The sequence below is a fragment of the Alternaria rosae genome (assembly GCF_020736505.1).
Source record: "Alternaria rosae strain MPI-PUGE-AT-0040 chromosome Unknown BKA58scaffold_2, whole genome shotgun sequence".
In the NCBI taxonomy this organism is placed as follows: domain Eukaryota; kingdom Fungi; phylum Ascomycota; class Dothideomycetes; order Pleosporales; family Pleosporaceae; genus Alternaria; species Alternaria rosae.
In genome coordinates this window covers 1,039,180-1,063,179 of record NW_025763571.1, presented here as the reverse complement: position 1 = coordinate 1,063,179, position 24,000 = coordinate 1,039,180, and the positions used below count along the sequence as shown (strand labels likewise).

Sequence of the window (24,000 nt, the reverse complement as noted above, 5' to 3'; positions counted from 1 at the left end):
TTCGACAACTCCACGAAGCTTCGCGGTCAGTGTTACAGCGGCCGACTGTCCAATCTCTTACCTGGTAGTGTAAGAAACAAGCGCTTCACTACCATTGCGCCGAGATGCATCCACAAATGTGGGCACTCTACCATCAAAGCGACCCTGTATTGCCCTGAACCCCCAATGCCGTTCAGGATACGATCGTCAATCGCTCAGAGTACCAAGCACACCACGGCCTTCCTCTTCGAGCATACGTGCATGCATGGTGCCCCATTACTCTTAATCTAGTTCCCTATCATATCCGCCTCGCCTATTCGCCCGACCGTCGTTTGCCTTGTTCTACATGGGTCTAGCAATGACAAGTACAGGGTAGCGCCTGCAGCTATGATGTCTTCTTTCTCGGGAACACGCAAGTTCACTACCTGGTCCGCGGTACAAGCTGTGCAGCTATAAAGTGGTGGAGTTCGTGCGACTGCAGCGAGAGTACGGTGAACCTGAGATCTTTGCCTCCAGTTCTTGTCGTGTTGTCTGGGTTGAAAGTATGGCTTCCCTCTTCAATGCCGTCGCGGGTCTCTCGCTAGCCTCAGTCGCGCTATCGTCGCCTGTTGCACCTCACATTCATACGCGGCACTACAACGCGACAAGTCCCTGCGCACAAGTCGGCACTGCGATTGTAGGCAAGAATGTTACTGCAGGTACCGCAATTGTACCTGCTGAACTCGCATGGGACTGCATCAACTCCGTCCCATTCAACCAGAGCGCTGCTCTCGCCCTGGTAGACGGTGTGGTTCCATACTTTAAATGGCAGAGTAACACCGTCTGGCTGAAGGACCCTCCAGCTGAATACGCCGAGAAAGTGCAGCCAGCGGTTGATATCTGGGGCGAGCTCGAGGAGATCAGGGAGAAGGTCAACGCAGGGGAGTACAAGAACGAGTACGAAGTAAGTCATCTCCCTCCTCATTATGAAGAGTATGAACTGATTCAGAATAGTTCGGTTTCGAGCTCTACACCCTCTTGCAAAGCACCCATGACGGTCACTTTGTGTACGTCCCCGATGTTGTCGGCACGGTCTTCAACTTCGCCCGTCCTGTACCACTGGTATCCGTTTCGAGCGACGGAAAGGAGCTTCCCCGGCCTTATGTCTATGCTGATGTCCTGGCCGAGTCTTTCGGTAACGCTACCTTCACGCCTTCGCCTATTACCCACATCGATGGCGAGGACGCCAAGGACTTCCTGGAGAACTGGGCTCAGTACGGTTCCCTCCAGGACCGAGACGCGTTGTACAACAATGTCTTCTACGAGCTCGCAACTGTGTCTCTCGGCCCAGTTGGATCTGGTATCGGAACCTTTGCGGGATCTGGCCGCGGTCGCTGGATTTACCCTGGTCCTACCACCGAGCTTACGTTTGAAAACGGTACCAGCCGTACGTACGACAACTTTGCCAAGGTTCTGATCCCCTTCGAGGGCATTACCGACGGAGAGAGCCTCTACAAGCTCTGGTTCACTGGCAACCAGCCTGGAAGCCAAACCACAGCTTCCAACTCTACCTCGGCAACTCCTACACCCTCAGCCACTACCTCTGCTACACCTGTTCCCACAATCCCCGCGCCGGGATACCCGCCTCCAGTCCTTCGTGAAGCACACAACTTGATTGGTGGTTACTTCCTCGAGGGTGACTACTCAGATGTTGCCGTACTTTCCGTGCCATCTTTCGTCGGAATTGACGCACAGGAAGCGTTCCAAGATACTGCCGCCAAGTTCCTTGCCCAAGCCAAGTCTGCTGGAAAGAAGAAGCTCGTCGTTGACGTTTCAGCCAATGGCGGAGGTACCATCTTGCTCGGCTACGATCTGTACAAGCTCCTATTTCCGCAAGACATTGACCACGCGGCTGCTGACCGCTATCGCGCCTTCGAATCTACAGAGATCTTGAACCGAAAGTTTTCTGAAGCCGCCGCGGGTGTACCGCGTGTGCTTGACAGCAAGAACGAAACACTGGAGGATCTGGTCAACAGTGTTGTGTCCTCGGTCTTCAACTACCGATCTGATCTCGATGTCAACAGCGAGAACTTCGAGAGCTGGCAGGACAAGTTTGGCCCTGGCCTCGAGCAGAAGGGCGACAACTTTACCAACCTCTTCCGGTGGAACCTCAGCGACGTACTGACCCCACTCAACTCTGGTGGTATCTACATTCACGGCTATGGCCCACTTTCCAACTACACCCAGGCTCCTTTTGCCGCTGAGGACATCGTCGTCGTTACCGATGGATACTGCGCGTCAACTTGCACTATCTTTTCTGAGCTCATGCGTCAGCGTGCTGGTGTCAAGTACATCTCACTGGGAGGCCGCCCTCGCGAGGGTATTACGCAAGCCGTGGGGGGTGTAAAAGGAACAAACAATTTCCCGTGGACCTACATACAATCTCTGGCCCAATACACCGTCGATGATCTATCTACGCCTGAAGAAGGCGCTCAGCTCAACAAGACGGAACTAGGCGAGTACTACGATGACACACCCTTTATCCGCGCTTCCAACAATGCGATCAACGTCAACTTCCGCGATGGTATTCGCGATGGAGACGAGACCGACACCCCTCTCCAGTTCGTCTACGAGCCCGCGGACTGCCGTATTCTGTACACCAAGGCTATGACTGTCGATGTAACTGCTATTTGGAAGGCTGTTGCTGATTCAACCTGGGGCGGTGTTAGCCACTGCATTGCCGGAGACCTCGGTGGTTACTCAACATCCCGCATGGCGAAGCGTGAGCTGAGCGTATCCGAGAGGGCGCACAGCAAGAGGATGCAGTCTTGGAGGAGGGACCTCAAGGCGGCTGATTACCCGCTTGATGTCAGGACTGATCTGACCGGCATGAACTTCGATGGCAATGGCATGATGTGGCCGTAAATTACGGCTTGTCGACATGATAGAATGAGGGCAATCATGCATCTAGAGACGAAATGAATATCGTAGTCTTCATGCACCAAATTTTGGACCTGTGACATATGTTGTAATAGCACATGCAATGCTACCTGTGCGTTGAGAACAATTGTCTTGCTTGAGTCGAAGCATGCGGAACTTGTTTCACTTTGATATTTCAGTGTGAATATGCTAAAACTACGAAGGTTACTCAAGTCAGTAGCCTTTTGAGATGGTGAAAGAACTGGGACTAACATGGACCGGAAAGGTGATGGCACAGGCAACTACATACTGCTTCCGGCCTGCCATGCCAAACCTTTACTCAGCCATGTGATGGTTTCGCTTCAGTGGCGTCACGCGCTTGCCATTGAAAGTTCATTTTGGGTTGCTTTGAGGTGGATGTATCGAGTGACGCATCTAGTCATACGATGGGGACGATTGCAGTGTTGGGATCGATTCTGACCTACCGTCCAATGGTTGCTACGAAGCTGAACAGAGGCCAACTTTCATCATCTGGAAGCTTACCTTTGAACACAGTCGCTTGACTGTCCAAGGATCCACCAAGACGGTCAGTTTTAGTGTCGTCTGAACACTCATTCCCGCCCTGTATCTCGTTGAACATGACCTCACGAGCATGAACGGAAATGCGGACCGGTTCGATACCTTGCAACTGGACAAGGCAACTACCAAGGCGATAGCTGTCTCTGGAGAGTAACCATATCGATGCTCCCAACTGGGTTCATCGGCGCAGAATATACAGAAACTCTGAAGCAAGATACTGAGGGCTCCGCGGTGCCTCAACGCCAGGTCCAATAATTGACCTCTCCGAAAGCGGAACGTTGGGGACAATGCGTCGGGAAAAAAGCTATCCGCAAGAACAATTAAGCTGCCGTCGATAGGCGTATACTGCTTTTGAGAACGACGACCCTACAGTTCGTTGGTCGTCATGGCTACACCTTCGCTATGTTTAGAATGTGGTGCCTGTGGAAGTCATGCTTCTAGTCTTACTTTTACCGTTGCTTCTGTTATCAGCGCATAGAGCAGATGAAGAAGAAAAAACATCCGAAATTTTGCGTAGTACGATCTCCAGCGATTTTCTCCGATGCAGCAGAGGGAACGCACGTGTGCTTTTACCTCCGGTGTTACAAAAAGCGGCAGAAGGAGAAAACCACTAGCGTGGGGTGCTGGATGTCGGCATTGCAAGCCACATTGACGCAATCGATCGATCTGACTACTCCTACACCACAAAGCCACATCGTGTGTTTTTCTCGGGGGCCGGGGCTGGGTGTCAGCGGGGTGTGGTAGGGGTTTATCTCCCCTATTACACATGAGCTTCCTGATATCGCGACCTGCGGCACGGCATCGAGCAGATGCAACGGCTCTGCCGTTTCTCCGGTGTTTGCTCTGCCTCTCCGTAGGAACGTGGTTAGTATTGCTAGCCAGATAAGGTGATCCTCAGGTGTCAACCCGATCGCACGTAACAACGCATGAGTAGCCTGCTATATAGCGCAGTACGGAGGAGCCTACGTCTTTTCGGCCACCGGGGTAGGAAGGGTCTAGACGCAACGATTAGGCCAAAAAGCAGGTTCTCTGCGAGGCTTCATCGCGCAACGGTTATAGCGAAGTCAGTTTTTCTCCGTGTGCATTTTGGCATGTGTCGGGTAGCTCCATGCCGGCGGTTGGCTTTTGCATCGTTCGATGCCCTTTCGAGCGGGGCCGCGGGCCTTAGTAATTTGCACGTCATCGTCGATGTTCCAGAAAAGCACATGCGGGTAATCTACCCGCGCATATGATCTACTCAAATGTTTACGTTGACCATCGCTCATGTCATGTTGATCCGATTGCGGTTCCACAGAAAACCTGACAGGCAATACATGCACGCGGGTCGCACGTTTAACGACCAAGGGCCTGGGAGGAGAGTGCACGGTGTACGGGAGAAAGCTTGCAAAGCCCATTGCGCACGGGAGATCTTCGATGTGGGCTTGACATCGTCGATGTGCAGGTGGCAGGCGTTGTGTCAAGCTAAGGCTGACGCTAGTAGAAGCAAAGGCCGGGGTGGCGTTGAAGGCGGAAATACGGGGAGTGTGACCTAATGGTTGTTCCTTGGGAATAGATGGTTACGCCCGCGGCGAGTATAGCGGGATTGGCAGAGCGAAACGGCGTTTTGTGGAGCACGCAATGTGTTTACTATGATGATATGCGTCGTTGGACATGCGCGGATGACGGTGGATGTCCGAGTAGCTTTTTCCCCCCAGCCGGGACAGCTCTCTGCGGTTGCAATCGGTGATGAGCTGATACGGATAAGGAACCTTATCACTGAACCTAAGTGATCACCGAGCCACGCACATGTCAAACAGCCCAGGAACCTTGGTTCAGCAAGCCTCAGAGCCATCTCAGCCAACAGTAGATATCGGTCCTTGATCCGTTGTACGGAGTCAAACGGTACTTTTGCTTGCGCGGTCACCATCTTCGATCCCCAAACTATGACTCCGTGACCCCCAATGTATTCTCTTTTCTCGATTAATCTGCAACGGCACCATCAAGGCGAGCAGTTGAGAAAAAGTCAAACACTGTACACGGTTCATGCAAACTCTCCGCGCATCACGCGTCTGGCGTGGCATCGACCAGCTATCGCATTTTCAACAAACCGATACCCACAATAAAAGCCGTCGAGATCAGCGTGCCCTGCATCGTGCCTGGCGCACGCCATCGAGCGATGTCATCCCGCCCCCTTCGACTCCCCTGCTTGAAACAGCATAGCGCTTTCGTGGAAAAAGAGGAGAACAGTAGATCCTATGAATATCCGGTCGAAATGTAAAATCCCATGCATGAGTAAGTAATCCACACGCCTGGATGACAGCGGGGGAGCGTGTCCGCGGAGGACCGAGGTAACCAGGGAAACATTCCCCAAGCTATGTTTGACTTGAGACGTTGTTTGGGTGATGGCACCACGCGCGAGGATGTGCGTTCGGCGTGGTTAACGTGATCCGCGTCGGATGTTGGTTTTTCGAGATAGCAGTCACAGGGCACTTCTCGTGCCCAACAGGTCAAGTTCAGATTGGCAGTTCACGCTAAGTTAGTTGCGGGACTAGCGGGGAACGGATTCTGTGCACACGGGGGTTTTTTGTTTTCCGAAGATCGTCGGATCGCATTTTGCTGTGTATTAATGGACCTTGGCCGACACGGCGCTGCACTGCAAATGGAATAGGGGGACGGGGAATATTGAAGCGGCAAATAAACCATCACGATGCAATATTGGAAATGGCATGGTTGGAAAAATTGAATTTATGGGTCGGCGAAGTGCGCGACTGATGTATTGTACAAATGGGTATCACATGGTCAAATGCTCCTGCAGGCCAGCTGTTGCAGCGTAATAACGTGAAGACCAGCTCCATGATTTCCAACTCGTGGTGCGGTGGACCACACCAATAACTGCCCAATGTCCTCAGGACACGGGTGAATCCAGACAAGGCCAAAGTGCGCTACCGACTGGCCCAGAGGCCAATGTGCGGTGCATGTTGCTCGCTCGTGCAGAGCTCCACGGCCGGGGCTGGAAAGCAAAACGGCTCACGTGGCGTGGGTTGACAGCGGATGTCTGTGTATGCGTGCAGTAGTAATGAGACGATAATGGTAGCCGGTAGTCGAGATATGGACTAGGCGATGGGGTGTAGAGCGTGTTGGATGCTGGAGTGGGTTTCAGCCAGCACTGTAGCCAGTCATCCGTGCGCAGTGGCTGCAGTAGTAGCGGTTGGTGCCGATCTGGTACATGTTCGCCAGGCACTCGCGGCGGCAGCGGCAGCAGGAGAGCGTAGACGGCGAACCCATGCCCATGCTCGACGTGGAACTGTTGGAGCTGCTGGAGGAGGTGCTCGAGGTGCGCTGTTGCTGGATGGGCTCGGGGGCCGGGCGGTGGGCAGCCTGTGTTTGCAGCTGCAGGAGACGCGAGGCGTCTGAGGGGCTCGTCATGTAGAGAGGCGGCGCTGGGCGGAAGGCAAGCAGCGGGTTGGTCGGGTCTGAGGGTGTGTAGGGCTGGTAGTCGGAGACGGGGCTGTGCGAGGGAGTTTCCTGGGAGAAGTGGACGGCGGGCACGATGCTGAAGTAGCAGGAGGGAGCAGTGGGGAACGAGTCGGGAGTTAGGTGATCTGCGCTCATGGTCTGGCTTGTATGTGTTTGGAGTAGGACGACGGCGGGTGTGAATCACGCTGAGTACGTGGGATCGCGGTCGCCTATATGCTCGTACGGCCATCGAGCGATGGCAGATCGGCCAGTCGCAGGCCGTGTGCTGAGCGGACGGTGCGGCGGGCTGATTGGCGCGTGGCTGGGCTGTGGAACACGTCTGGCAACCATCCAAGACGCTGGGTCCGAAGTCCTTGCTAGGCCACAGCCAGGCTGAGACGCGCCCGCGCCGATCGGCCGGCTCGGTCTCGATCGTGGCTGCTCGAAGCCCCCCGCACACGGCCAATCCTGCCCGCCCACAGCATAGCGACGCCCGTCCATCGAGATCACGCTGCAATTCCATCGCCCACGACGGCCATCGCTCGATGGGGCTGCGTCTCTGCGACATGGCCTTTTCTGTCCCGCTCGCATTTGTCTCTGGATGAGATCACTCGTGCCATCGCCCGTGTTGCGTACGCGTCGCGGCGGCCTCGTCGCCGGTGCTGACTGTGTTTGTGCCTATACCTGAGGCTGTGCTGCGTACTGGTACCACCGCCGTCCGTGGTTCCCAGAGCCCTCCGCGTCCTCCGCAGTCCGCAGTCCGCAATCCGCAGTCCGGGCGCCAGAACCACCCGTCCTCTACTGTCCATCCAGGTACCATCACAACGCCAGCCCCATCGCCTCATCTACAACCACCCCAATGCGGCAGTTCCTGCAATAATCCATCGAAAGTAGCTCTTGACTGCGGACATTGCGACCGCAACCCTCGCAGCCTGTTGCTGCCCATCGTCGATGTCAAAGCGGGCCGTACCGCTGGCTGGCGGTCTAGATCATGGCCATGAACCCTCCTTGAGCCTGGGGGAACCACGCAACCTAATACATGCTTTCAAAGCCCTGCGTCGCCGATAATGAAACATTGCTGTTGCAAACTCTACTACACCTGTCTCGCCTATACCACTTCCTCCCTGCCACAACCTTCACAACTACCAATCTTCACACGAATAACATGCTCAACAGATGAATAGTCGCCAGACATATACGTCCTCTGTTTCAACACCCTACAATCACGCCGCTGCGCGATTGGCTCCGTCTACAAGCGCTTACGTTGTATTCGGAAATCTCCACCACCCCAGAATGCGAATGGGCACCTGCATACAGTGTGGCACGATGATCGACCCAGGTAACAGCAATAGCCTGCGGTAAACAAAACAGCTGCGCGAGCCGGATCTGCTACATTCCACTACATTCTACACAGGTACCAGCCCTGCATTGCCCTGTTGCAGACAAAGTCATGGTGGGCAACGGTCTAGACCCTTTGGCCATAGCTGAACGGCGCCCAAACAATCGTCGCCCTAAGACTCGTTGCACCCCATGACTGGATAGTCGCCACTTCGATCGCAGGCCAAAGAGGTAGAGGGGCAAATGGAGTCGTTTCTTTTGCTAGATCGAGACCGCCAAACTTGGTGGAGCTTGATCCTCCAAAAGCAACGTGGTCTCTCTGCGCTTTGTCCGGTCCTGCAATACCGTGGCTCTGCATGGTCTCAGCCAGTGATACGACCCGGAGCTTCGCCGCCAACATAGTCAGCTGAGGATCCTTCCGGAGCTTCCAGTCAACATAGTACGGCTCGGAAACCCAACGGAGTTCGCGACGTGTACCATATCAAGCAGGGCCACGTATGGAACCAGTCCAGTTCAATACCTCCAGTGAAGAGATGGCATGCACCAAGTCGGGCAGACAAGGCAACATAACCTTTCGAGTCTTGTTCGCGTGGCGATGCGCGACAGCTTCTAGGATCCCAATTCAGCTTACCTTGTTCTGCTTTCCTGTGACAAATGTATATTGCCCCTTGAAGACGCACAAATCAAGCTTCTCTGAAGGTAAGACCGTGGGCGATCTACAGATTTGAATAGAGAACTTCACATGTGGCCGTGGTTCCGTTCGTCACCAGTGGCTGAGCTGCGACTTCGAAGAGTACCTAGTACTGTGGATCTGCTCAATTTGTATCGCCCGCGTTTGATACCGAACCATAATCATGCGAGAAACCAGGTGCAGCGCCAGCACCTTGTGGTGGCTTTGTACATGTTAGATACTGAGAAATAGGCTTCATGCGAGCAAGCTCGGTTTTGTGTGCACTATGCCTAAGAAGAAACGTGTGGGTACACACTAAATATCTTGATACCAAGATCCTGCGGAGGTCTTCAGGAATGTGCTAGACACATCTCAAGAAATCCAGTTTTCTCTGATTCGTAGGTCCCTTCGAGCGTGAACCAGCCATGAGCCTAGAGCGTAAGGATCAGATAACCGATGCTAGAACATTCGATCTTGCATCCTCAACTGGTCTAGATGGGGGCTAGATACATCGTCAACATCGTGGGGTAAGACAGTCTTGGAATTGACGCAGCGCTGCAACCTTGGAATGAAGCAATGCACGTGATAAAGTCCAATGCGGGCTAGCTTGTGATGTTTTCTTGATGGTCCAGACAGCGCGTCATTGGCCAGTCCAACGGCGACGGTCATGTGCAATGTGCGAGAATACATAACTCCTGTGGATATTGATCCTTCTTCTAGTCATATTCCCTATGGCACCATGCCCTGTTGTCTGCTTTTCAATCACGACGCAAAACCGACCAAGGCCGAGCGAAATGATAGCTGCACGATTGGCTCAAAATGCACGTCGGTATCGAGGCCCGATCGTCCATGAGGTGACACCATAGGCACCCATTACCGCCATTTTTTTCGCCTTGTTCTGCTCCGTTTTTTCACGATCGTCGTACCGTTGCGCAAACGCTGCTCACGTCACTATCGTGGCAATCGTCACCGACCCGCCGCTGTCGAACGAAACAACGGCACATAGCTAGGTGCCCCACCTGTCTGAACCCCTCCATCGCGCGCCGACAAACTTCAACACACCAACTCTACACACACATCAACACCATGGGCAAGCCTCCGAATCTATACGCTTTCCAGAGCGCTGCCGAGCTCGCCCCGAGCCTGCGCACCTACGTGCTCGACGCCCAAAACGCTGCGCTCGAGCGCCACCAAGTTTTCCGCGTCGCCGTTTCTGGCGGCTCCCTGCCCAAGACGCTTGCCCAAGCGCTTCTCAAGGAGACCAATGGCGAAGGAAAGGTGCAATTCGACAAGTGGGAGATATTCTATGCCGACGAACGCGCGGTGCCTCTCGATCACGAAGACAGCAATCACCGACTGGTCAAGGAGGAGCTTCTTGACAAGATACCGTCTGAGCTAGGCACACCCAAGGTCTACCCAATCGACGTCAAGTACCTCGATGACGTACAAGAGCTGGCCGACCAGTACGAGAAGACGCTCGTCAGTGTGTTTGCCGCACGCGACAGCGTAAAGTTGCCACTCTTCGACCTGCTTCTGCTTGGCTGTGGACCGGACGGACACACCTGCAGTTTGTTCCCCGGTTCTGAGCTTTTGCGCGAAACCGAAGCATGGGTACTCTCCATCTCCGACTCTCCCAAGCCTCCCCCGAAGCGCATCACCATCTCCCTTCCCGTCGCGCAACATGGACTCAAGATCGCCTTCGTCGCGACTGGTGGAGGAAAGAAGGATATCATGCGCCAAATCTTTGATTCTGACGAGGGTCAGCAGCTGCCGTGTGGTTTGGTGAACCACAAGGGCGGAGACCGCGTTAGCTGGTTTGTTGATTACGCTGCTATCGAGGGTGTTTCTTTCCCAGCGCGCCGTGGTAGCCTGTGAGAACAGGGAACGGATTAGCTGTGCTTTCGTATGGGATGGACGTACGCGCCATTTCACGAAGTATGCATTGGTCGCTCACTCGGCTTAGATACAATAGATAACGAACTCTGACGATATTCCCATTCCATTCTTTGTTACTGGACATGCTCTTGCCATAGCTAGGGTTCTAGCCATATGTGGTGTTAGCGCTGTGGCCCGCGCTCATTGGATGTCAACAACCGGTGTTTTGTGTGTTTGTGCATGCCCGGCAACATCAAGCCGAGCTATCAACACGTTCACGATAGCGCCGCGACCTGCATCAAAGATGAACTCAAAGCCGCGCTCACAGATAGGCAGAATCGGCCATGTGCCCGCACGAGCTCGGGTAAGTCATGCCTCGTCCTACAACAGACAATGTCTAACAGGTTCCAGAACGCTGCACCAGTCGCGCCGACCAGTGACAACAAGGAAACAGCAAGGCAGGGCACAAGTGGCATTGCGCGCCCTTCCTCTAGTAGATTACAGTCATTCCAGGGCGATTCGGAGAACCGTCGCAGCTTACTGTGGGTAAGACCTGGGTGTGTGAGGGATCTGGCTTAGACTAATCATTCTCTTATCTAGTCCCCAGCCTGGCCAGCATAGATACAACACCCGCTCAAGTATATTACCTGAAGTACCTGATAGAGACGCTGGATCGGAAGATGCGGGGGATGACTTGAACGGGGCGCAAGATCAGCCAGACACAATATCACCAACGCAATCCGTTCAGGTTCCGGGTGCAGTACCAGGGCGACTTCGACCAAGATCCACATATCAGACAGGCACTCCATCATCTCAGCGCACGGAAAGCGCTGAAAAGACAAGTGCTCCCCGGACGATGCTGCCTCCGGCTTCAGTCAGCAAGCCTGCAGAGTCTCAAGTACGAGGGCTTGCCCGATCGCAGTCTTTACGGAAGCCGGTTGCTACGTCGCAGTCAGCTCAGGCTTCAGGCCCTCCTGGTCATTCCAGGACCCAGTCGACCAGTACCATATCAGCCCCTAGACGTGATGTTGCTAGATCGAACACGATCTCCGAGCGGCCAAAGTCTCTTTTGTTAGCACCAACGCGTACCTCAAGGAATAACAACACATCTGGCGATACCTTATCTGGCCCAACACAGACATCGATACGGAATGCAGGGCTCAGTCGCTCTGCTAGTACGAAAGCCAGGCCAGAGGCATCCAGTGGCCTGCCGAGCACTCGTACGGTGCGCAGGGCCGAAGAGCCCGTTGGTGCTCAGTCAAAACGTAAAGACGTTGTGTCAGAAGAGTCGAAGAAGGCTAATCGACCAGCTTTCAGCACGCTTCAACAGCACTTCACACCACGTAAGGTTGGGAAAGCTCCAACTGCCACATTTATCAACCCTGCACCTCAAACAGTGTTGCAATCGCTTTCTCCAGAGGCGATCAGTTTGCAATCAGAACTGCTCCAACTTCATCTTCTACATCAATCGTCAGCGGAGACTTATAGATGCTGGGAAATCAGTGCGAAGCGCAAGATGCACACGAAATTTGAAGAGGTTGCTAGCCTTTATCAAGTCATGTTAGAGAGCGAACGTACAGTTCAGGAACAGATGAATCTGCAATCCTTGCTGGAGTGGAGTGCTGGCGGCTCATCTGCGGGCCTGGTTGAGTACATCCAGGTTCTTTCGGAGCCCCTGCACGAACTGCCGTCGCTGGTCGAATCGGGTGGTCGACTGCAGCGTCTGGTGAAAGATTTTGAGCATTGGTCGTTCTGGGTCCGGGATATTCGGTCCGCCCGACAAGGTCCCGATGGAGCCAAGGCGGCTCTTGGGACAGTTGAAGGCCTTGGGGATTCGTGGAAAGCCGAAAATGCTGCGTTGACCAGGAAGTTAACAGCGTTTGCCCGCGACCTGGACAGGCTGGCTTTGCCAACACCCGGATCAGGCATTGCATGTATAGTCGAAGCATGTAAAGCCATTCTACACGGCATCTTGGATGAGCTGCAGACGATGCAGAAGATTGAAACTGAAGTGGTGTCACGCGAGAAAGAATGGGTTGAGGATCGTCTTCGACTGATTGCCCGGGATGTCGGGACACAGTGGGTGGACACTGATGGGCAGAGTGCAGCTTGGCGCATGTGAAAAGGTGAAACCTGATGGAAAAAGACTCAGAGGTACGGCGTCGGTGATGACAGGATGGGAAGAGATTATGAAACTATTGTGGTAATACAGAAGCTTTCCTTCCATGGCGCTTGTAGCACATGTGCGACGAGTTCCACATTCGGGATAGTTGCGATTACCCTGTCCCATTTCTATTTCTTGCAGCTCAATACGGTGCCTCGTGTTACCGCAAACGCATGCCGGCCAGGACACAAGACCTGTCTTCAGTCTAGATTCGGCAGATGTTGTAACAGAGAGCTTCAGAGATTCCGTGCTGACTGACGACACTAGTCTCGGATGATTTACCGCTCATCATTACCGATAACCATCTTTCCGTCTTACTCAGCCGTCATCCTTCCACAGGCTCCTCCTGTCGTTGGCTGTGGATGCGTCCGGCAAGCACTTCCTCAAGATTCCCTGATACTTTATTCGCGCGAACCGGCGTGTCGGCCCCGGTGAGATCCTTCAAAGTACTGCATCGAACCGCGTCTCTCGTGACTATGGCGTTGACAAGAGCTCTTTCACTGGCATCTTGGCCTACAACTTGGCTCTCGCTTGTCCTCGCTACCAAGTGCAGGTATGATTGAGTGCAGCAATGGCGCTGACTGACTTCGGTACGACCTAGGGAGCGATTCGCACGTATTTGCATACTACAGTGCGGACCTTCGGCCTCTCTGTAACGGCCCCTATGAAAGACCCACCGGATGCACCGTATGCATTACGCCTAGTTGTCTGGACGTTCCTTTATTAGAAGCCATACCACCGAACACGAGCTCCGACCTTTAAGCAAAACTCCGACTGTACGGCACTCACACGCGGCTCCCATAGCGCTCTTACACTTCAGCTATTACATGTCATGATATCAAATTTCTTACAGTCGGATTCATATTCCGAAAGAGCTCATGTCGACGCTGTTCCTCAGGCATCCCACCAGTTCTGGTGGTGAAGGCCAACTTCTGTATCCGGTTTCTAGGTTCAAATCCCACCTGTGGAGTGTCGTACGGACAGGGAACGACCACAGGAAGATACCAACACCTTTGAAGTGCGGTCCAAGCGCCCCGGCCCGACTGTCACAGCCTTCATCAATCAGCGTCATCATCCTCGTTCCCGCCACGAGCCGGCTACTATACTCACGGCGGTTACATCCCGGACGAACAAAGGTTTTCTACTGTGCCCTGGTTCATTCCAAATCATCTCAGCAAGACCTATCATTTCGGATCCTACACCGCAGCTGCCGTCGCTGCAAACAGTGGCATGACTGTATATACCTACAAAGACCCAAGTCTCAGTTTCTCTTCCATATTTTTCAACGTATGCATTGAATCGTAGCTCAATCGTGCGGTACAGATGTGGAAGCTTTTCCATGTTTGTGTATACCAGCGCGTTAAGCGGGAGCGCGTTGCCCGACATGTAGCCGGCGCATGATGCTTCCATCTTATTGGAGTGCTGATTCGCACCTTCCAAAATGGCTACCATAGCTGACTTCATTACACAAGATCCGCCAATATGTTGCCGTAGTACTGGGCGGGCTTGTCTCCTGCATAGCGTTCTGGTCATGCATCCGGGTCTAGGGCCTGAGCTGGCGCACGCAGTAGGGATGGTTACTTATGCTTGCCGAGCTACCAGGGCCAAGTATTTTGCAGCTCGCGTTTATCAATGCGCAAAGTTGCCACGGGCTTGGAAGTGTGGACCAATAGAGATAGAAGGTTGACGCGTACAAAGCATAATCTAGTCAATACAGTGAGTTGCTCTATCTCCCCCTATTCGCGCTCGATTAGCACCTGGCCTCGCCATGCTCGGAAACAACTCTCATACGCTCAGATAGCCGCATGTACAAAATATTGCTAGCAGTGAAGAGCTATTGTTATGGGTGCTTCGTTTGCTGCATGAGCATGATTTTCGGTTGCAAGGGCACATGAAGCAAGGCTCGTCGCGTCGCCCAAGGTCCTCGTCGCCATTTCACAAAACTTCCAAGATGAGAAGAACTCAAGACTACTCAGATGACGGCGAGGATCGGTCGCCTCCACAGGGGCAGTATTCAAGTCCCCGTGTTCATGGCAACTTCAGTCGACCCAAATCCGCATCATTCGCAGGCAACTCTTCACGGGACACAACGCCATCTTTCGAGTCGATGAACGCCCCAATACGGGCTCAACAACCCCGACACTCGATCATCCTACCTTCACCCTCTTCATTCAACTTTCACAGCTCTCAAAGCCTACCGTCAATACCACCACCAGCGATGTCGCAAACCTCGGGACCAGGTGCGAGCTTACAGGAGCTCCAACAGCAGATCAGCTTCAGAACTTCGGAATTACGTACCCTGCAGCGCGAATACGGTACTCTGCTCCAGAGCCTCGAAAGACAAAAGACCACATGCGCCACGCTCGAAAGGAAACTCGAAATCAACGACGGAGAGATGAACAACCTCATGGATGAGAAGGACAGGCTGTCAGCACAAGTTTCCACAATGGAAGGTCAAATAGAAGAGCTACAGCAGAGTAGGGATGAGGCTCGGCGGCAGCTTGTCGCTAATGGAGCACAATACATGCAAATCATGGACATGGCAAACCGGCTCCAGGCACAAAGCACTGAAGAAAAGAGGACATGGGAAGCTGAGAAAGTCGGGCTTGAGCAACGGATACGTTTACTGGAAGAAGCCATGGTAGCTGGAACTGAGACGTCGGTATCGATATCAGACACGAAACAACAACCTGGCATCACTCCAGATCCATCGTCCGTCGATTTTACACACAGTACCAGCACTTCGCTCTCCTCCCAGAGAGAGACTATCACCGTCCTCCGTGCTGAAATCAGTCGTCTTCGCTCGAGAACCCAGACACTTGAAGCGGCGGTGCAAACTATGCGGTGCGAAAGTCTCTCTATCCAGACAGCAGCACGGCAAATACTCGAGTCCAGTGGGAAGATGGGCGAGACTTCAATCGGAATAGAAGATGGTCAAAGATGACATGCTTTGCGCAGTACAAAACACTGTCCCCACAAAAGTTTTATCCACTAACAGCGTCGCAATCTTGCTAGGGTTTCGTGTTGGAAGGAACTTAGGCCTAAGGGACGGATCACGAGATTTTTATGTTACTCTGCTATCTATACCCTATCGTAGTGTATCGTGTAGGACCGAAATGTGGATGCTCATGTAGAAGTACGTGTTTCAAGTGCAATAGAAGATTGAAAAGGTGCTGAATTACCTACATCATTTTGTGTAAGGAGAACATACACCCTCACTAGTCCCAGTTACACCTAATTCCTCCAGCTTTCTCAGCGATACGTACCAACACAGATGATTTAATGAACGCGCCATGAGTTTGTTGTGTTTCTCTGGTGATGTTCCGGTCTCTGGCTCAATTCGTACGCTGACCGATAACTGGACAAGACTGTATTTATTGTCACCCCATCTTTATTAAGCCTGATTACTCCTACAACTGTATGCCACGCATTGCTTCGTTGCCTCGCCATCGCCCTTGGTACACATGCTTGGCGTTATTGGATGGCGCTATGCATGCTGGGATGGTGAGGAGGGCAAAGAAGGCCGAGATGCTGATTGATAGATTGGATTAGTCCGTTTGCTTGCATTCGTACAGGGCCAAGGTTCAAGGGTCAGCTGGGTCTCGTAATAATGTGGAAGCCCGTATTGACCGTTTCGTGCTGACGATTATCGCCACCACATCGTAATGCCTTTGGTTGTTCTGAAGAGCATGCATTAATTTCGATGGCTAGTCGAGCGTGTAATAGCTTATGGGAATCTTCCTGTCATTGGACTCGGCCGTTTCTTCTTCGACAGAAGGCTAGTGGTGTGGATTAGTGACTGTAATGTGGAAAGACGGGGGTCAGAGCGGGGGTTACAACTCTATCACGTCGGAGATCTCGTATCTGTGTTCCTGTTTCTGCAAGACGCTAAGACATGGCGTTGGATTGCTAAGCTTTACGTTATGATCACTTTATGAAGCGCCTATCGGAGGGAAGTGACTCTATACTAGAGGCTTTCAAAGCGTTGCGGGTGTTAAATTAGACTACACAACTGTTCTGAATCTATCCTTGCTTCAATGTGCGATGGCTACCGGGCACACAGCCCCATATGCATACCATCCACCAGCAGGGCTTTACCGGCCGCTTCTCGCCAAATAGTTCCATGGTCGTTCTCTGTGGGTGTCGGTAACCATCCGCACCTATCCCTGGGTGGCTTCCTTCTCTTTCCGGGCTTGGTCCTCTTCAGGCGTTCGAGTGATGAGCTGCAGCGCGTGTATACCGCCTTCTTGTGCTAACTCGTCCTTCATCAGGGAGTTGATCATGCGATGCCGTGCGAGCTGCATCTTGCCTTGAAAGACTGGCGATGTGATGAAAACACTGTGAGTGTTAGGAACATAAGTCACGTAGTTCAGAAGATTGCAGGTCGACGTATACCGGAAGTGTGTCTCTCTGCTGGTGACTCCTTGCATAGCTTTGTGGTGGGCATGCTTATTCGAATCGTTAAAGATCTCGAGTGAAGTCGGCTTCAGGGCTTCAGTGATCTACGTAAACTTTAGATGCGATTCTGGGCACACAATTGAGGTACGTCAACTAAAGTGTATAACTACCTTCGTTCTCAGAGCATCTTCCATTGGTGTCATGGAGTGAACCATGGCTGACATGAAACGCTTTCCAGCGAGCGCGGTAGTTGGAAAGAACATTCACAACAGTGTCTCCTAGTCGGGTAGGTTGTCAAGTAGGACCAATGAGAATACTGGACCGCAGTGGTGGAAGTATTGGATTGCGTCGGCCCTAGAATTCGTGCCGAGGCAAGCGCCAAGACGAAATCGGAAGGCGTCGCGTCATGGTTCCGAAAGTTTGAAGCGCAGTCAGACAAGGCATTGAGGCCATGGAACTGCCAGAGCACCCATTGAAAGATGATTGTGACATGTAGAATAGCGTCTTGATTACCCTGCACGATAGTCTAGATGGCAACCTTTGCGCTCCTGTCTGGAGACTGCAGTGACAGGATCGCTACGACGCGGCTCTAAACACAGCGTTTCTCCCACCGATCTGCCGTACTCCGAAGCCTCGAAACCTGCATCAATTGCGCTGATCCGGGACATCTCCCTGCCGCTATGTGGGCGCGTAATCTTTTCGCTCGCACCCTGACACGACACAAAATATCTCTGTCGGCATACAACAGCCATTGCTGCCCACCTGTCGCACACGCGCCCTTCTATACCGTGAGAATGGCCTCCACGCTGCCCCGCCTCCCCGTCTTCGAAGCCATCAAACAGCATGATGCGCAAAGCACGGCCGTTGTCCACTCTCTTTCCGGGCGGTCCTTCACATACGGCGAGCTTGTAAACGATGTCGCTGCTGCAAAGGACAAGCTGCAACGGAACTGCGGCGCGCAGAGCGCAGAGGGCCAACGGATATCCTTTTTGGTAGAAAATGGATACGACTATGTAGGTGCGCGTTCCTCTACGCCTCGTGTACAACAGCCAAGAACAGCAGAATCTGACGCATGCACAGTAACCCTCTTGTCCATCCTCGCCGCACATGCAATCGCCGTACCGCTATCGCCGACCTTCCCGGCACACGAGCTGCGATACATCATCGACCAGAGCGAGTCTCTGATGCTTCTCTCGTCGGAGAAGTTCCAGAGTCAAGCCGACGATGTGCTGAAGGAGGGAATGGAGACGCAGCCCATCAACTACAAACAGGACAAGATTATGATGGGCAAGACGGACGACTACGTCACGCTGGAGGAGCCCACAAGCGACAAGGGAGGCATGATGCTGTATACATCGGGCACCACAAACCGACCCAAGGGCGTTTTGTTGCCTCAAGACGTGTTAACGGCACAGTCGCGATCGCTGCTGGAGGCGTGGAACTACAGTAAAGACGATGTGCTATTACATGTTCTTCCTTTACACCACATTCACGGCACCGTCAACGCATTGCTTACGCCTCTCTTCGCCGGCAGCACCATCGAGTTCCAGTTCCCCTTCAATGCTGCCGCTGTATGGGATCGCCTGGCAGCTCCCTTCCTACCGAGCCCCGATCCAGTCAAGAAGCCCATTACCTTCCTTACCGTCGTCCCAACCATATACACGCGCCTGCTCGCATCGCATCCTACCCTCTCGTCCGAACTTCAAGCCGCGACCAAGACTGCGCTTCACCCATCGAATATGCGCCTCAACATCTCAGGGTCCGCTGCCCTTCCTACACCGGTGAAGTCAGCGTGGACGCAGCTCAGCGGGGGCAACGTGCTGCTAGAGCGATATGGCATGACTGAGGTGGGTATGGCGCTTTCCTGCGGACTAGATTTCGCAGATCGCGTAGATGGCTCGGTAGGCTGGCCGCTTCCATCGGTACAAGCGCGGTTGGCAGACATCGAGACCGGGGAAATCATAGAAGAGGGCAAAGAAATCGATTCCGAGACACAACGCGAACGCCAGGGCGAGATCCAACTGCGCGGTCCCACAATCTTTAGAGAATACTGGAAGAACCCCGAAGCCACTTCCAAAGAGTTTACAGAAGACGCGGATGGACAAGGGAAATGGTTCAAGACAGGCGATGTCGCTGTTCGAAGGAATGTCAAGGGAGCGGGTGAGAGCGACCAAGCATGGGCCAAGGGACCTCTCTACTTTATCCACGGGCGCAAATCAGCCGATATCATAAAGACTGGTGGCGAGAAGGTTTCTGCGCTCGAGATTGAACGCGAGATGCTTTCCCTCCCTCAAGTCGACGAGGTTGCCGTGGTCGGTCTACCATCAGAAGCCTGGGGTCAAAAAGTCGCTGCCGTAGTGGTACTCTCCGAACAGGGTAAGACAGCAGGCAGGGGAGGTAAAGCATGGTCTGCGTTGGACATGAGGAGGGCGCTCAAGGAGATGCTCGCAAACTACAAGATCCCTCAAGAGATGAAGGTCGTGGATACTATTCCAAGGAATGCAATGGGCAAGATCAACAAGAAGCAGCTTGTTAAGCAAATCTGGGGTGAAGCATTGGAGGGGACGAAGGAGAATGGTGCCATACAGGTACCCAATGGAAGTGTCTAGTAATGTGTAGATAGTAATAGTGTAACATCTCCAATCACCAGCAAATATTGTTTTGATAAGAAAAGGACAATGTTCTGCCCCGTCGTGCTAGTATTGTGGGATTAGCTGCCACTACGGCTTCGAACTCGATCAAACTGCCTGAATGTGCCGTACCTCTTACTACAACCATAATGCATACGTTAGACGACTGTAACAGCAGTAGAAACCCCTCACCTTGGTCGCCATACTTTGCAAGGTGAGCATGACAACGCCAAGATTGCAAAGCCACACCCGTCATACTGTAAACTCTCCATTTGCCGGGTATGCACTCCCCCTTTCCCCACCCACCCGGATATAATCATCGTAGCTTGCATGAGCGCGGCCTTAGAGAAACCCCATAACGCCTCTGACCTCAGCCCAGAAAAGGAGGCTTGGGGTGGAAATGCTTGTACATCGTGGCCTCACGCCACGCCAAGGCAAGCCACAACTGCCATGCTGTGACGTGTGCCATGCCTCCTAGTAGCAAGCCGTTGGCGCCTGCAGCGGAGGAATCGACCGATGGCTCAAGGGAAGTAAGTATATTGGAAGATCTGCAATGCGGGCGATGATTGTGATGTAGACTCCGGCTGTGCGAAAAGTGCAGGTCGTAATGTAGGAAGGATTGGGTACGGCGAAGAATGATTTGGAAAGGGGACACGCGAGTATGGATTAGACGGTAATGCATCGCATCGCGACATTGTGTTCGAGCTATTCAATAATGGGTATTCGAAATGATATTAAAAAGAATACATGCTCGTCACGGGCAATACACGTGGTTTACGCGTAACTGATCCCATGCGGTGGTCATCAACTTCGGGACATTCAATGCTGATCCTCGATAACATATTCCCGTGTTATCATCTCCATGCATCAAGAGTCGATTCGTGGTTGTAATAATGCATTCCACACACTACCTTACGCGGTGTGGCCAGCATCGGCACGGGCAGCCGAGTTGTCGACCTTGTTGCGACGCTCGCGGCCCTTCTCAGACCAGGGGAAGTGAGCGACGGGAATCACGAAGAAGCTGTAGAATATTAGTACGGATTGCGACGATAGTAATGGCATAGACAACTAACCTGTTTGAGCTGTCCGCGATACCAGCCAGGGCGTTGTACCAGGCAATGAAAGCAGCCATAAGACCAAAAGCACCACCAGCGACGATGCAGCTGCTTTGTGGGCCCGCGGCATCAGCGTTGAGGTAGCCAATTCCAAGGAGGAGGAACGCCATATCGAGAGTGAAGAAGAGCATGAAGAAGGCTACGGTGGATCGGAGGGTGCAGATCAACAAGAGGAAGGTAAAGATAAACCAGCCCATGAGGAAGAGACCGAAAGAGTTGTAGAAGTCGCCCGAATCCAGGAGAGTCTCCTCAATCGCAAATCCACCTGGGGTAAGGATGATGGCGAAGGAGATCCAGAAACCTCCGTAGGATGAAAGAGCGGTCGCACCAAATGTGTTTCCGACAGCCATTTCCCTAGTCTTCTGTTAGGACGAGCATGGAAATTGGACTAATACTACGTACCACATGCCAGCCAACAGCTGCACAAGACCTCCGTAACCGTACGCAGCAGCCACGACAATGTTTGGGTGGCCAATGCCTCGAGTCTTGACGTTGATCAAAGACAGGACAAAGGTGGTGAGGGCGAAAGCCGACAGACCCAGAGGAGCTGGGTTGGCGAACTTGCGGTTCGGCGGCCTGTATAGACCAGGCTGGAATTCACCACCAAAAGCTGCAAGACGAAGATCTGGGTCGTTGGTAGCAACGTGGGCGAGAGGGTTACCGCCATAGTCGTATGGCACCCTTTGCTTGGTCATTCCTGCGCCGTTGACTGCCGCGTGATCGGTCGCGCTGGTGCCGTTGGTGTTCTTCTCGAAACTTGGGCCACGCTATGAAGACGGTTAGGTTTGGTACATGTATTTGGCATGTTCGAGAGACATACCATGGTGTCGTTGTGCTCACGAGCGGTCGCCATGATGTCTACGATGAATGACAGGTGCTTGACGTGTTCTGGTCCGGACTAACTCAATCGACGGGGGGAGAGTCTGGGGAAGGAGAAATCAAGCCGAGTCTGGGGGAGCGGAGAGACTGATATATGTCCAGAACAGATCAGACCTCGCAGGGGAAGCATGGTCCATCTACGTGTGCCATGAGCCGTCGTCCCATACTGGTGCTAGTCCCGCGACTAAGGCTAGGTAATTAGATTTCCAAACAGGTGCTAAAGCGGACCACTCATGGCAGTTCCCCATAGACGCCTCTCCATGCCGGGTAAAAGGACAGCATGCGTCTCCACTGCGAATCAATCAACTGAGGGCACGGTGGACGGACGAACGACAATCAGTCGACCCCAAGCCACCATGCGCCGTGTGATCGGCGCCAAAGCTGCCTTAGCGAGGCCGGATGGACACCGACAATGAGGATGGCAGGTGGTGCGCCAACCGATCCAGCAGTATTCTGTCTTGCTCAGGCGGGCTCAGCTGCCGCGATGACGCGGAGAAATAAGATGCGCTGCTCGAAGTCCCAAGTGCGGATCGCCGACCAAGTCCCAAGCATTACATCATCGTCACTTGTGACCATGACACATCAGCTTCCTTCGAGTGTTTCGATCGCGAAAACGGCAGAACGAGCCTGGGTTTTCGAAACTTCGTATAACACACAGACCGCTATTGATCTCTGCATGTTAGCGGTCTGACTGCATGTCTACCCTTGAGGAGGGCCCCTTGCGAGAAACGTGTGTGGTAGTGGAGCCCCAGTCAGTGCGCCAACGCTCAATTTGCTCGGAGTAGATAAACGCGAAATCGGGCGTTCTGACATGTACGCGAGCCTCCCAGATGCGTTCTCTGCCCGTTGAACTGGGATGCCGGATATCGCGGGTGCGATATGGTAACACGATATAAACGCAGCTCTTCTCTTGGCCTTTGCGCGGTTGTTGGTCTATGCCTCTGATGCCATTGCACTGCAAACAGGCACAAAGCGTCCTCTTGGTGTAGAAGCAATTTACTGGGCGTGCTTTGAAATTCAAGATCGTCAAAGGCCGCGGAGGAAACGGGATGATGGCCTTGTGCATGAGGTAAGGCGGCTAAGCTTTGTCCAAGAGCCTCGGCATAAGCCACCGGCATCTTCCAATATCATGACATAACGAAACTCTAGCAAAGGCTGCGAAAATGCGCCGTCGCAACGGTTCGTGCAATCGCCGAATGCCTGAAATTGGAATTGCGTTCTGGAGAAACGACGAACAGAAAAAGTCTGTCCATCAATTGTGGGATCAATAGTCCTAGCGTAGCGTGAAGCCGCCATGTCCTGGCCGTCCGGGGCTGCGTGGGGCCCCCTAGTGGAGCAGCAGCTCACCACCCATCCTAGAGGCGCGGTTGAGACGCAGGTTGGCTGTTGCACGTCCTCGGTCCAGCGGGAACAGATGTCAAGTCATTTCCACCTGCACCCTGCCGTTCCGTGTCTGCTGTGTCCGCGACAGGAGTGGTGTGTATGCCAGGCATGGCGGTTGATGCCGTCTCAGAGCCTTGTAATATCCTAGGCAGGCACACATGGATTGTCCCGCAGTGCCTCTATTGCCAAAGATAGCTGAGGTAGAGCGAGAGGACGAAAACCAAGGTCCAACCAACACCGATATCTAAGGGCTTCCACGACAACGGGTCACTCCAGGCATCCATGTCAGTTGCGTGAGACAGTGAGATGGCGCAATTGCGTGGCACTTTAGGCTAATAAAGCACTGTAAAGGTGCATCTGTAATGTTTGTGGTGGCATTGCTTGGAGTGCTTCGTGCCTGCCACCGCGCTTGACTACAATCTCAAAGATAAGGCAAGTCCTGCGGACTGCGCAGGAGGCTGTGGGCAGGAACTGATGTCCGAAATTGCCTATCGTTCAGGATGCTTTTGTGAACAAATTGCCCCAGCAATGATCAGGCTCTGCTGTAGTTGCGAAAGCCGCATATACTACAGACATGCATGTTGTACAGCTCTCTAGAATATCGACCATTCTGCCTAATATACAGAGTGCTTTCTATTGCCTGTAATTCATGTTGGG

At 53.1% G+C, this 24,000-nt stretch overlaps 8 protein-coding genes across 8 annotated transcripts; 5 read left to right on the top strand and 3 right to left on the bottom strand.

Moving 5' to 3' along the window:
- The first annotated feature begins 73 nt into the window (after positions 1 to 73).
- On the top strand, positions 74 to 3,373 carry BKA58DRAFT_353680 (uncharacterized protein). Its single transcript, XM_046168602.1, has 2 exons — positions 74 to 922; positions 973 to 3,373. Exons 1-2 carry the CDS (start codon positions 524 to 526, stop codon positions 2,881 to 2,883), a joined length of 2,310 nt encoding a protein of 769 aa, XP_046028707.1. The 5' UTR covers positions 74 to 523; the 3' UTR covers positions 2,884 to 3,373.
- A 3,218-nt stretch (positions 3,374 to 6,591) lies between these two features.
- On the bottom strand, positions 6,592 to 7,047 carry BKA58DRAFT_397979 (uncharacterized protein; the record flags this gene model as incomplete). The annotated part of the gene is made up of 1 exon (XM_046171457.1): positions 6,592 to 7,047. The coding sequence occupies one exon, from the start codon at positions 7,045 to 7,047 to the stop codon at positions 6,592 to 6,594; it is 456 nt and encodes a 151-aa protein (XP_046028706.1).
- Positions 7,048 to 9,557: 2,510 nt separating this feature from the next.
- BKA58DRAFT_376107 (6-phosphogluconolactonase) lies at positions 9,558 to 10,901 on the top strand. Its single transcript, XM_046169485.1, has one exon. The coding sequence runs from the start codon at positions 9,986 to 9,988 to the stop codon at positions 10,772 to 10,774; it is 789 nt and encodes a 262-aa protein (XP_046028705.1). The 5' UTR covers positions 9,558 to 9,985; the 3' UTR covers positions 10,775 to 10,901.
- A 177-nt stretch (positions 10,902 to 11,078) lies between these two features.
- Positions 11,079 to 12,896, top strand: BKA58DRAFT_309180 (uncharacterized protein; the record flags this gene model as incomplete). Its single annotated transcript, XM_046167226.1, has 3 exons — positions 11,079 to 11,138; positions 11,186 to 11,316; positions 11,375 to 12,896. 3 exons carry the CDS (start codon positions 11,079 to 11,081, stop codon positions 12,894 to 12,896), a joined length of 1,713 nt encoding a protein of 570 aa, XP_046028704.1.
- A 1,993-nt stretch (positions 12,897 to 14,889) lies between these two features.
- Positions 14,890 to 15,882, top strand: BKA58DRAFT_435594 (uncharacterized protein; the record flags this gene model as incomplete). The annotated part of the gene is made up of 1 exon (XM_046173353.1): positions 14,890 to 15,882. One exon carries the CDS (start codon positions 14,890 to 14,892, stop codon positions 15,880 to 15,882), a length of 993 nt encoding a protein of 330 aa, XP_046028703.1.
- A 931-nt stretch (positions 15,883 to 16,813) lies between these two features.
- Positions 16,814 to 17,739, bottom strand: BKA58DRAFT_376104 (bola protein). Its single transcript, XM_046169484.1, has 3 exons — positions 17,507 to 17,739; positions 17,334 to 17,440; positions 16,814 to 17,276 (listed from the first exon to the last, which is right to left on the bottom strand). The coding sequence occupies exons 1-3, from the start codon at positions 17,597 to 17,599 to the stop codon at positions 17,099 to 17,101; spliced, it is 378 nt and encodes a 125-aa protein (XP_046028702.1). The 5' UTR covers positions 17,600 to 17,739; the 3' UTR covers positions 16,814 to 17,098.
- A 20-nt stretch (positions 17,740 to 17,759) lies between these two features.
- On the top strand, positions 17,760 to 20,009 carry BKA58DRAFT_376100 (uncharacterized protein). The gene has a single exon (XM_046169483.1). The coding sequence runs from the start codon at positions 18,017 to 18,019 to the stop codon at positions 19,943 to 19,945; it is 1,929 nt and encodes a 642-aa protein (XP_046028701.1). The 5' UTR covers positions 17,760 to 18,016; the 3' UTR covers positions 19,946 to 20,009.
- A 754-nt stretch (positions 20,010 to 20,763) lies between these two features.
- Positions 20,764 to 22,063, bottom strand: BKA58DRAFT_84500 (GPR1/FUN34/yaaH family-domain-containing protein). The gene is made up of 4 exons (XM_046176022.1): positions 21,902 to 22,063; positions 21,484 to 21,848; positions 21,040 to 21,435; positions 20,764 to 20,987 (listed from the first exon to the last, which is right to left on the bottom strand). The coding sequence occupies exons 1-4, from the start codon at positions 21,932 to 21,934 to the stop codon at positions 20,879 to 20,881; spliced, it is 903 nt and encodes a 300-aa protein (XP_046028700.1). The 5' UTR covers positions 21,935 to 22,063; the 3' UTR covers positions 20,764 to 20,878.
- Positions 22,064 to 24,000: the final 1,937 nt, after the last annotated feature.